Here is a 12829-nt window from a genome sequence, read left to right on the forward strand (position 1 = left end):
CCATGAGGAAAAACCCTGAAAATATATACAAAATGTAACTGAAAAAATAATTTGCAGAGCCAGGAGTGGGGCTGACACCTGCAGTCTCAGTCCTAGGGAGAACTGCTATCAGTTCAAGGCCAGTCTGGGTTAGAGACAGAGTTCTCCACAAGCCTGAGATGGATCAAGACTCATAACAACAAAAATGAAAGAACTCATCCCCCACCACAAAACTCAGTAACTTGAAGATGGCTGGAACTCTGTAAGAATGATGGAGGGAACTCTTTCCCCACACTCTGAACATCATCTTACAACTCTCCAAGACCTCAGTGGATTTCTCCAGAAAGCCATTTTGAGTTTTATCATTACAAGTCCTTTCTTATACTCCTCTCCCTCAAAGTAATGATGTCATGTGAGTGTCTCTGAGGAAGTCCCACTGAACTCTGCCTTACCGTTACAATACTCCAACTCAATCAGCAGGGTAGTATTGTCCATGAAGTGGTTGTAGTAGGCAATAATGTTGTCATGCTGTAGCAGCGCCAGAATGACAATCTCATTCAAGGCATCACGACGCTCTTTCTCAGAAAGTCGGGTCAAATCAACTTCCTTCCACACCACCAGTGAGTCATCCTACAACACAGGAGCAGGGGCATTGTGTTTTCTTCTTACCTGGCAGTGCCCCGATCCATACCCAACCTGTGAGCGTCGAAGAATGACTCAGACTTTAAAGATTCTGCACAGTTATTATAATTTGCTGAAGATCTAAGGGAAACAAAGCTTGAAGGTGGTATTTTCCAGCTTGGAAAGATGGTTAAGTGTTTAAGAGAGTATACTGCATTTGCAGAGATCCAGAGTTTGATTACCAGGGTCCACTTTGGGCAGCACACAAATGCCTATAACTTTAGCTCTAGGAGGGCATGGGTGGGACCCAATGCACCTGACCTCTGAAGGAACCTTCACTCACTTGCACATACCCACATATAGACAGTGAATTTAAACATAAAACTAAATCTTTTTTTAAAAAAAGATGTTATTTTGAGGGCTGGTAAAAATGGCTTTAGTGGGTAAAAGGTGCTTACTGTCAAATCTGAAAACTTGAATTTGAACCTCAGAACTGGCACAGTGGAAGAACTGACTCCCACACACATACACAAAATAAAAAAATATAGAAAAAAATCAAAACACTACTTTGTTGCTGCCCTTAATTTGCACAGTCTTAGTTCCAGGTATTAGTATTAGATAAGACCTGACTTCAGGGATTCTGTTGAGGGATGTTGGAGGTCCCTAGTAATAATGGGGCCTGTGGCAGAGCTGGAATTTGAGGAAGACAGAAGTACACAGCAGCATCTCTATCTGACAATAGGTCCTTATAAAATCCAAGTATTATACCTGTCTGATTTCATAAACTTAATTTTCATCTACTCTTTCTGAATAAGACCTCCCCCCCCCCCAGCTTTTCTAATCCTTGTAAGTTGCAGTCACTTCCATGCAGACTGACCTAACCTTTACTTCATTTTGGGATACTTCTCATTCTTTAGCTACTGCTTCCTAGCCTACAGCACCCACGTTAACATTCCTTTAGAATACCTCAGCAAGGCCTTTCAAAGTTTCTTTTGAAAACTTCAAACTTTTTACCAAACACGTAAATACGGCCCATTCTCAGTCCCTGCACACGGTAAGTACTCAGTCCTTTTTTCTCCTTTGGATATCCACACCTGAGACCGTTACTAACATGACTGGCCTTCGGCTGAACTATAACCTAGAAGAAAGGGTTGTTTCTAAAAAGCTTTGCAAGTTCATCTTATAAATACCATGTGACAGAGATAACGTCATACGGTTCTGAGAAGTGTGATAAAATTAACTCAAAGCTAGTAATCAAGTTTAACGTGATACATAAGACAGAGATAGGAAACTGGTGCGCAAACCTTGAGCGAGTGTGCCACTTAAATATACTGACTTAAAAGCTAGGAAACAGTAGTGACGCTCATCTTTGGCCACAAATAAGAACACAGATTACTACAGATGACAGTGCCCACTAATGGGTTCCTAAAATAGAAAAGAACACAAAAATATTTTCTTGTAACTACTTTTCTTCCACCTTTCAGTCTTAGATATATGCTGGGGGCTTGGGCTATGGCTCAGTGGTAGAACGCCTTCTGAGCATTGATTGGTAGAGCCTGTCTTATCCCCAGCACAAAAAGTGCTGGCTGGGAGCAGACACTAGAATTGCAGGTGCATGAATCACCTTCTGCAGCCTCAGCAAGTTCTCATTAAATGTTTACCCTAAAGCTAGAGCTTTAAGCTGTAGAGATTAAACCCAAGTTATGCTTAGTTTGGGGGAAGAGAATCATTACTACAGGGTTTTAAATCATTAAATTCTTAATTTCGGAGCCAGTGATCCATGGGTCTTTCCAAAGAACTTATACAAGAAGGTGGGAAAAATAACAAGCTTCCCTGGGTTCTTAAAGAAAGGGGTCTCTGTTTCCCCAGAACTAACTACATCAATAAAGTATTTGTCTTATATAATCACTGAATGAAAAGCAAGGAGAAAGCACACAAGCAAAAAACAAGACACAATGATTTTTCTGGTGATCAAGGAAATCCTCCAACTCAGTGATCGTTTATGAAAAAGAAATAACAACAGAACTAGCGGAGTGTGTTGTAAGTGCCAGTGTGGCTATTTGGGAGCACACACCAACTCTCCATCCCGACACTGAACAGCTGTATGAAAGGAAGTGAGCTTTTATATATAGACTGTTCTCAATCTGCAAAGCACCTTCGTTTGGATCTCAAAATAACCTTTAAAGTGTAAAGTGGTTTTTTGGGGGTGACATGGGGTGGGAGAAGGTAGTTATCGCTAAGTCCAATTACAAATGGGAAAACGAAAATTCAAAAGACCGCTCAGTGAGTGACTCGCTTAGTTCGCCGTGATAGCAGTGATCAAACCCATTTCCTAGAGTAGTTGAAGCGAAAGCGCGGTGGGGCCCGAGACATAAGCCTCAGGGGACGCCTGAACATAGAGGGCTCGGAGCAAGCAGTGCTAGAAAGCGAGGCCGGGAAGGAGGGAGCGGGGAGGCCCGGCAAGCGTCCGGAGCTGAGGGCCGCTACCTCGGTGCGGCGGTATAGGGTGGCCTCCCCAAAGGCGCCGCGGCCCAGGACGCGGATGGGGATGTAGTGCAGCTCCTCCTGCTCCGCCGCACCGCCGGCTCGCGGCCCCGGGCTAGCGCTGGGCCCCGAGCCCGAGTCCCCGCCACCCCCGGACTCGCTTCCGAAGTCCGAGTTGATGGAATCGCAGTGTCGCTCATACTCGCCCAGCACGGACATGGCGGAGGCCGCAGCTCGGCGTGAGCCGCCTGCGTATCCACGGCGGGCAGTTGCCGGCCGCGTAGCGCCTCACTGGCCTCAGACGCAAGCCACCGGCTTAGGCAACACCGCGGCCCAGTGAGCTTCCATGGTGGCTCCTGCCCCCTGACCCGGAAGCAGTTCTCGGTATTTCCGGCTCGTTGAGGTTTTTCCTCCGCCTTCTCTTGCCCACTTGTTACAAATGAGTCCCGTACACCCTAAGGCATCGCTGACTTTCGCACCTGTGAGTGTCGTGGACGCCGAAGAGCGACCACAGCAGACCGCTCCCTTACCAGCTCTCCAGACGACGTTAGACTTTGGAGGTGGTCCTGGCGTCAAGTTAGTACCAAGAGCTGTGACTGTGTTAGCAATCACTTGACTTGTGGGGCAGAGCTCTTGTTTGTAGAGATACTGTCATAAAGATAATGGAGCAAGCTAAAAACATTTAATTTCTGACATCTCAGTCCGTAGGTTAGGATCTTTCTCCTAGGACCACCATAGGTCCCCTCTTCACAACCTGTAAAATACCTAACCCTACTTGATGCCATTCTCTCCTCCCTTCTCATCTTCCAGAATCGGCATAAAGCATTCCTGAAACATCAGGTGCCGGACGTACACGGTATTTGAGAACAGAGAATGGACACCAAGAGAATTGCAATACAGAAAATACAGCTGCTTTATTGTGTTATCTTAAACAACCTCATAACTACTGTGAGCTTTAACAATTCTTTCTTTCTTTCTTTCTCCTCCTCCTCCTCCTCCTCCTCCTCCTCCTCCTCCTCCTCTTCTTATTCTTATTCTTTTTCTTTCTATAAAGTTGCAGGACTATGACCACCACAGGGGTGCCCAGGTGGGGACTATGCTAAAGAGTTTTGTTTTGTTTGAAAATTATGGCCCCAAATCCTCATAATACTATGAACACAGGGTTTCTGTGTCTGTTGGGGTGGGGTGTGGATTGTTTTACGTGTTAGCTAGTTAGGAGGAGCTTGAGAATCAAACCCTGCAGTCTGGTCCCAGAGTTAGGAAAAGGCAGGGTGTGATGAAACTAAGGGGTTATGGGGCTGGTGCTGTTGCGCTTGTTGGGTAGAAGCAGGAAGTACCCTTTGTGGGTTGTACAGTTTGGTGTTTCCTGTGGACGGTGGAAAACTAAAGCAAAGGACTATGTGATTAGGGCTCTATGTTCCAAAAGAGAAAGAGAGAGAGAGAGAGAGAGAGAGAGAGAGAGAGAGAGAGAGAGAGAGAGAGAGAGAGAGAGCGAGCTGCGCGTAATCATTGTGTGTGTATATGGGGGGGGGGGTTGTGCTTCCAAGACACGTATGCGGTGGTCAGAGGATAATTTTGCAGTTTCTTTCTTTCCACCACAGGTTCTGCCGATTGACTATAAATTGTCAGATTTGCATGACAAGAACCTTTACCCAGAGAGCCATTTTCCTGGTTCTCAATGCTCTCAGTCTTCTGAGGAAATCTGCTTAAGCTTGCTTTCTCTAGCGTAGTGACTAAAACATCCTTTTGCTTAAGTGCCCAACCCAGTGTGACCAGGTGCCCAGGTGACCAATCACTTTGGTCACCTTAGGGTAAGACCTAATTTCTGTTTTACAAAGGACTCAGAAAGCCAAGTGGAGAACAAAGACGGGTGGAAAGATGATCAGTTAGGAGGCAATTTCTATTCTAAGAGGTAAAATCACTGAGTGAAGAGGTTCAGATTTCAGAAATTCATCCGAGGGACATTTAGGCTTGGTGATCAGGTGGAATGTGGTAAGGTGGATGCAGGAACTCTGGGAGTTCAGTCTAGGTTAGCTAAGAAGACCTCACACACAGGAAGAAGACAAGATTGGTGTGGTGTGAGGGTTGAGTTCATACTCCACACCTCATTGGTGTTCCGTTTAACATGGGGTGATACTTCACACCGCATCTGGACAGTAGACCACAAGAGATTTCTGTTGCCTGAGTCTATCTGGATCCAGTGTTTACATTAGTAATGATAGTCTGCTTGTATGATGCTCACATTGAACTAAATCTCTTTTTCACATCCAGTCCAAACTAAGCCAGGCCTCCCAACCTGTTACCATTGCTGTTTTAAGGATGCTTATCTATCACATTTTGATGTATTCGGCTTTATTGCTATTTCTACTTGTTAGAATGTCAGCCTCATTACTATGTATTGTCGGTACCCAGAAACGTGTGCGGCCTAACAGTAGAGACTTAAAAAGGGGTGGGGGGCTGTTGGTTGTTGAGTGACTATCAGGTTGTTACCCACAAGTATGTTACACTTCCTGACAGAATGCCTGTTCACTAATGTTGCTTTCTGAGTGCCCTAGATGATACAAATCTTTCTGATTTTGAGCTCTCTCACTTAACAAGCACAGGTAGTACCTTCTTCATGGGCCAGGTGCTGGATTACAACACAGAATAAACATGGGTCCTACCCTCATGGAGTTCAGTCTTCCAAAGAACAGGAAATAACAAGGCAGTAATAATTTTGTGTAAGTAAGCACTTTTAAAAGTTCAAGGTTCCCAAAAGGCATTTAGAAGGTGTGGATGGAAGGGGAACTTGCTGGCCATGGTTCTCAGGAATACCCAAATGAAAGTGTTAACAGCGATGAGAAGGCACTTCAAGAGTAAAATTGCCTCTTATTTATCTGGGCACAGTAGATTTTAGCTAAACTACTCTGTGAAAGAGAATAGGAAGTCATTATATATTTGACCTGAAATGATGGGGGAAATCAGATTACTTAAAATTATAAGCATCCACTTTCAGTCCAAGAAATTAAGTCTTGCTGAAGTCTAACAATTCATCTTCCTGCTCCTTTTGCATTGAAGAACTATTTAGCATGTTTAACCTAACTGTCTTAGTTATATTGCTTGTATATCTTAAGTTTAATTAGTGGAATGTCCTTTTGCATCATCTTAGAGCATACAGCAAGTTCACACCAAATTCATTAGAGTGAACTAAAACTAATTTTAACTTTTTTTTCTTTTTTTCTTTTTTTGGAGCTGGGGACCAAACCCAGGGCCTTGCGCTTCCTAGGCAAGCGCTCTACCACTGTGCTAAATCCCCAACCCCTAATTTTAACTTTTTGAGACAAAACTTTCATTGCAACCCAAGCTGGCCTGGATCTATGTAGCATAGGCTTAGCCTCAAATTCACAACACACTTCCTGCTTCAGCCACCCAAGTGCTAGGACTGCAGGTGTCAGTCACATGCCCAGCCAAAAACTAATCTGTAAATGCCCATAAATCTTAAGATCCTCAACGCTTATTTTAAAGGCCTTTGGTCAAAACAGACCATTTTCATATTTTAACAAATGCACAATGTGCTATGTTGCCAATTTCTAATTTATGAACGGCAAACCACCAGGGCCCATAAAATTACTGGAAAAATTTGGTCACCAAAGGCCAAAGTCTACACTTCCACTGTCTGCTATTAGAGCCACTAACTCCAAGCAACACTGAACACTTACACTGTACGTACAGATGCACACTGGACTTCAAAGGTTTTCTATTAAAATAGGAAACATGAATCATTTTTATTTCGATGACATGGCAATAATATTTATAACATTCTAATTAAATACACTGCTGATATTAATTCTACTTGTTTGACTTGTTTGTGACACTGCAACATTTTAAATTATACATGGCTCATCTATGGGAGGACATCACCAAACAGAGTAATTTATAAGGTATGTAAATGTAAATATGCCATTATTTTATTGAAACAAATTTATTTCTAAGGTTTTTAAAGACTCTTTTTATTTCATACATATGCGTGTATCCACAGCATGTGTATTCCTGATGCCCATAGAGCTCAGAAGAAGGGACTAGAATTACAGTGTAGGTACTAGGAACCCAACATTTAATAATGCTCTTCTGCAAGAGCAGCAGCAAGTGCTTTTTACCACTAAGCCATCTGTCCAGTCCCTATTTATCAGTTTTGCTGATCTATGATCTCTAAAGCATTGGTGAGAAAACACCTTGGTATGTATGTGTATGTATGCATATAGACGTTACAGGTCAGCCTATGTGTCATTCCTCAGGAGGCATCCATCTTGGTTTTTTTGAGAGTCTTTCACCAAGTCCTGAAGCTCAGTGATTAGGCTAGCCAAAGAGCCCCGAGGATCCGCCTGTCTCTGCCTTTCCAGTACTGGGATTATACGCACAGGCCACCTCATAATCACATGCACAGTTTCTTACATGAATGCTAAGAATCAAACTCAGGGTTCATGATTCTATGTCATGACTTAGCTTCTCAGCTCCCATAAAGCATTTTTGGATGTTAAAATATACTTGGCCAGGTGTGGTGGTTCATCCTTCCAAACACAATTCTTGGACGATTGAGGCAAGGGGACTGCTATGAGTTTGAGGCCAGTCTGGCCTACACAAAGATTCTGTCTTAAACAAACAAACAAAAAAACAACAACAAAACACTGTAAACCATGCTAAAAAAAGATTCACAGTAGGCTATGGATTTACTAATAAACTATGTATGAGTAGACAGCTAGGGATCTATAGAACACTTCATGTTGGCTTTTAGAAAGATTCATGGGGAAATGGAGAGATGGCTCAGCAATTAAGAACATTTGCTGAGTTTCCAGAGGACCAGGTTTGACTCCCACGGCAGCTCACAACTATAACTCCAGTCCCGGGGGATCTGACGCAGTCTTATGGTTTCCCCAGGTGTGTACAGACATATATGCAGGCAAAACACCCATAAACATAAAAAGAAATAAAAAATTAAAAAGGAATACTCATGAAAAAATTAAAAAGTGAAAGAAAAGAGAAATTGCCCTTCGTTTTCTGGGGTCCAGTTTACCCAGAGGGGCCAAAAAATGCAAAACCAAAACACCCCAGGGTTCTAAACCGAATGGACACTTCAGGAACAGAAGCAAGGTGGGGGGACTCTGGAGAAAACAACTCCAGTGGTAGCTTCTTCAGAGCTTACAGTCCAGACCCTCTGAGGACATACAAGGAATGACTAGTGACATAAATACATGTATGAGATGTTTGCTAGTTCACATATAAACTTTATCCATATGGAGTAAATCAGTGACATTTTTCTTTCTTTAATTCACCAGGTTTCACTTCCTGTACTTTAAAAAGCAGCAATATAAAGGAATCTTTGCTGACTCACTAAAAAGGGGCTCTAAAGATTAACAGACAAGTACACCGCAAATGGTTTCTACTAGCCTTTATTTGTGAAAGTTTACACAAAAATCTCCCAACAGGTGAGCCTGTATAAACCCCACATGCCTCTTCCCATTAACAACAGAAGATGGCTCTGACGGGGGTGGGGGTGGGGGTCATGACAATGGTACGGAACAAGGTTTATTGAAACTGTCTTATTCTCAGATTATTTTGAATATGCTGAAAATGAAAGGAAGCAGGTAATAACCTGTTTATAAAGCTGATGTGCATTTGTGCAAGCCTACTGTCAAAGGCAAATAAATGCTCTTCAAGCACAATGTCCAAGTTGGTTGTTTTTGGCATGAATTAAAACAAACGAAAGGACTTGAAATAATTTCAGTTCTACAAAGCTTATGTTTACAGATGTTCTTGTTTACAAGAGCTTGGAAACAAAACCATGGACAAAATGCTCTATTTTTCTCCTCTCTGAAAAATTGACATTTTCCAGGACAGAAAACAGAAAATTAGTAGAGTGGTTGTCTTTGCTCCTAAAAGAGGGGAAGGCACAAGTCAGAAAATAGGAGTCTCGTGTTAGGCTAATGGTACACACCATGGTTTTGCATTTAAAAGTCTACATATGGTTTTGACCCAAAAGTTTATTCTCTTATTGTTTATTCTTTTCATACTTAAATTGTTCTTCTGTCACTTGATATATGGATGTTACAGATTTCTGACCATCTGCTGGTGCCATGGTGAGGACTTGCATGCTAAGATCTTAGAAGTGAGACCTATCATTTTTCAACAGCAGATGGCACTGTTGTACCAGAGAACACTTGATGCCATGCAGGCGTTTATGGAAGTCCTAAGACAAAGACTTTTGAGTGTATAGTAACTGGAACCTTAACAGAACAGCCTGATACTTAACCACATAAAGCATTCCTGTTCACCTTCGTACTTCATCCAGGTCATCTTAACAGTGTTCTCTGATAACTTCAATATTTCACTTCTTTACTGTAAGCAACATGGGTCTAAGTCCTGTAATTCTCAGGACTGCAATTAAGACAATCCCTGTAACAACAGGTCAGCAGGGTTAAAAGATTACCCACTTTCCCAGGAGAAGTAGGAAAGACCTTAAGTCATGAATGAGTATTTCTCGTGTTTACAAGCATTTGTACTTACTTTCCCCCCCAGTGCAGGCAATCAGGTGCACAGCCTTCCATGTGTTAGGTAGGCACTCTACCTACCTACCTGAGGTACACTCCCAGAACTACTTTGAGATACCTAAAACTCCCACCAAGTGAACCTTGGCTTTGTTTTTACAACAAATATTTTCAAGTATTTACTATCTGTGACTTTCCCAGATGTCCAAGTTAAACCCTTTATGTCCACGTCTCTGAGACAACACTGAAGAACAGGAATTAGATCAGTGATTGGCTGTACATGAAGGGCTGGTAAAATTTACTCATTCTTCCTGGTAGAAGTTATGTGAAAAGTTCAAGCAACTACCCAAAAGTCCAAGAGGACACACACAGAACTCAGCGGTGAAGTGAACAAATGATCATGTAGAAAATGGGCAAAAGCCACCAACAGACATTTCACCGACAAGAATGTACAGATGGCGAATGACAAGCACAAGAAAGGATGCTCAACACCATCTGCCATTAGGAGAATGCAAATTAAAACCATAATGAGACATTACAGGCACCTATTCAAGGGGCTAAGTTAAAATAACAATGATAAAGATTAAGGAGAATGTGGACATGTAGCATGCTCTAGCCACTCTAGACAAGGGCAGGAGGCTTCATTTAGAACCGTGTGTGCTTCCCACACAGCATAGCAATTGCCCTCTTTAGCATCTATCCCAGAGTGATGAAGACCTACATTCACATAAGAACTTTAGTGGTTAAGGGCCAAATCACCAGACCCACCCATATGCCCTTTAAGCACATTGCAGTACCATCCATAACCTGGAGGAAAATCAGTGTGCAACACCTTTGAGGGGCACCTCCTGGGAATTATGCTGAGTGGAGAAAGTCAACCTCCAAAGGTTGCACTCTTGATGACCCATTTACATAACAGAGTTACAAAGGTTCAGAACCAGTGAGCAGATTAGGGAGCCAGAGCCTGGGGTGAAGAAGGGAGTGGCCAGCTACAACAGCCATGTGATGGAGCTACTCTACCTGAGATGACCGACAGGACCTACGAGTGATAACTGGACAGAACTAAACACACATACACCAGGACTTCAAGCAGTTGAGCACAAACATTTTAATGGTCTAAAATGAGATTTTCTTTTAAGAGATTATCTACAGTTCAAAGCTCACTTTGTTTTGTGTCCCACCCATGACCCTTTTAGAAGACATAAAATTATGAAGGATATCACCAGAAGCTCTGTAAACATTTCATCTAAGGACCAAGAGAAGTTCAAGGTGTTTCACAAGGAAACCAAAGAGACAACTGATATGAAGGAGCTGACCGAGGTCAGAGAAATCTTGGAGGAGAACTAGAGTGGAGGACCAAGGCGGTGAGCAAGTGGGAGAGAAAAAGCAAACAGCTCAAACCGATCCTGTGAGGCGACCCAGGACGAATGCTGGCTTTGGCGTTATCTAGGTAACCCCTGTTTGTTGTTTTGTTTTGTTTTTTTTATAGGCGACTTTAATAATCTTGTTGCAAACCAGTCCAAATCCTACTGCATTAAAGTCCTCATTGACTTGCTGGGTGTGGGTGGTGCCCATGCTCTCCCACACCAGAAGGATCAGTTCTGGCAAGATGCTCAGCTGCGCCTTGATATACTGTTAGTAACTTGGCCTTGGGCTAGGCCAGGCACGGCCCAGCGATGTTCTGCTGGCTCCAGGGGACAGGAGACTGAGCCTCATTACTCTATCAACTTCTTGGCCTTGAAGAAGCGACGCAGGTAGAAGACCTGCCAGGTGGCTAGTCCAATGAGGCAGAACATGGAAAAGATGCTGAAGTACAGGACCCGGGTGTTTGTGGACTCTGAAGAAACAAAACAATACAAAGCCATTGTAAATGGAATGAAATAAGTTGCTTCAGTTTGCAAAACAATGGTCAGGGAGGAAAGACAATTAACCCCATTCTGTCCTTAGGTCTCAGAGTTCACAATTCAGGCAAGCAAAAGTGAGTATGTAATACACCTGTGATTTCAGCACTTGAGAGGCTAATACAGGAGGATCCTGAGTTCCAGGCCAGCCTTGGCTACGTGGTAAGACCCCAATAAGAAGCAGTACCTCAGTGGTACACCACTTTCTTAGCATGCACAAGGCTCTGAGTTCCATCTCTAGCCCTGTTTCATTTTGCTTTGTTTTTATTCCCATTTAAAATGTTAAAAATTACAAGTTGGTATCACTCTGCTACAAGCTAACCAAAAATATGGTCATCACATATCATAAAGGAAAATTTCATCCTTCTGAAAGCCTAGCCAGCTGACTGACCTTTTAGTAACAATAGCCCTAAAGAAGCAATTTTCTTCCCTAAATCATATTCCACTTTTCCCAAACTGAGAAAAGTGTACTCCAACATTCAGTGTCCAGGATCTGTCCACTTTATATAGAGCTCACTCACTGAGAAACGAAAGCTACCCCAAAGCTACCCCACTCACCGTTGGTGTCCCTCATCTCCTCTTCCCGCTTCTTCATGTAGGCAAAGTCGTTAACAATGGACTCTGAAAGGTCCTCGAGCCGCCGTAGCTCCACTTCCAGTGGTTTGAGTTTCTCAACTTTTGCGATCTGGAAAAGATCAGAATTAGGACCTGACTCCCTGAAAAAACTGCTCAAGTAAAGAACACCAAAGCACAAAACAAAACTAAGACTTCTGGAGGATCAGAGCCTCCTCCTTTCCTGCCTTGCACTGGGCTGTACCTGTAAAGAAGTGCTGTGGGGCAGGAGTTAGCCGGTGTGGGAAGGAGTCCAAAGGAAGTGAGGCAGGGGTGTGAGCAGACTGCCCCGTCTATATATACACATTCAAATCTATCAATCATCCTAAGACACTTAAAATTCAGCTTTCTACCTTTCTCTACAAACTATATTTTCCCACCTTAGATCTTTAATTTTGATTAAGATTTAAGAAATGTGTAGTAGTGATTCGTGTAAACCCAGCATTCAGGAGGCAGAAGCAGGAAGATCTCCAGGACAAGGTCAGCCTGCAATACAAGAAAGCTTGAGCACAAGGCTAGGGAGATGCTGTCAATAGTCATGTAAGATCCCCTGCTATGACACAAGAATGCCTGCCGCTCACCTTCAGCACCCACGGCTTTAAAAGCTGGGCATGGTAAAGCATTCTTGAAACTTCAACTTTGCATTGTGGGGTGGAGACATGAAGGTGGGGGAGGAGCTCAGAGGCTCGCCGGCCTAGCTGAAATAGTGAG

The 12829-nt window shown here is 43.1% G+C and overlaps 2 protein-coding genes across 3 annotated transcripts in view; both read right to left on the reverse strand.

Annotated features, from left to right (window-relative positions):
* Nek9 (NIMA related kinase 9) overlaps positions 1 to 3469 on the reverse strand; it is a 40988-nt gene extending 37519 nt beyond the window's left edge. Inside the window, exons 1-2 of one of the 2 annotated variants that reach the window (XM_032908162.1) lie at positions 3088 to 3469; positions 432 to 609 (exon numbers count right to left, since the gene is read on the reverse strand). In XM_032908162.1, coding sequence (XP_032764053.1) covers positions 432 to 609; positions 3088 to 3303 — 394 coding nt within the window. In that variant the 5' untranslated portion in view covers positions 3304 to 3469. The remainder of the gene's footprint in view (positions 1 to 431; positions 610 to 3087) is intronic. The other variant, XM_032908163.1, reaches the window with a different exon arrangement.
* Positions 3470 to 8494: 5025 nt separating this feature from the next.
* Positions 8495 to 12829, reverse strand: part of Tmed10 (transmembrane p24 trafficking protein 10) — a 36194-nt gene continuing 31859 nt past the window's right edge. Inside the window, exons 4-5 of the mRNA XM_032908165.1 lie at positions 12065 to 12191; positions 8495 to 11442 (exon numbers count right to left, since the gene is read on the reverse strand). Coding sequence (XP_032764056.1) covers positions 11321 to 11442; positions 12065 to 12191 — 249 coding nt within the window. The 3' untranslated portion in view covers positions 8495 to 11320. The remainder of the gene's footprint in view (positions 11443 to 12064; positions 12192 to 12829) is intronic.

Source organism: Rattus rattus, chromosome 7 (genome assembly GCF_011064425.1).
Source record: "Rattus rattus isolate New Zealand chromosome 7, Rrattus_CSIRO_v1, whole genome shotgun sequence".
NCBI classification, from domain to species: domain Eukaryota; kingdom Metazoa; phylum Chordata; class Mammalia; order Rodentia; family Muridae; genus Rattus; species Rattus rattus.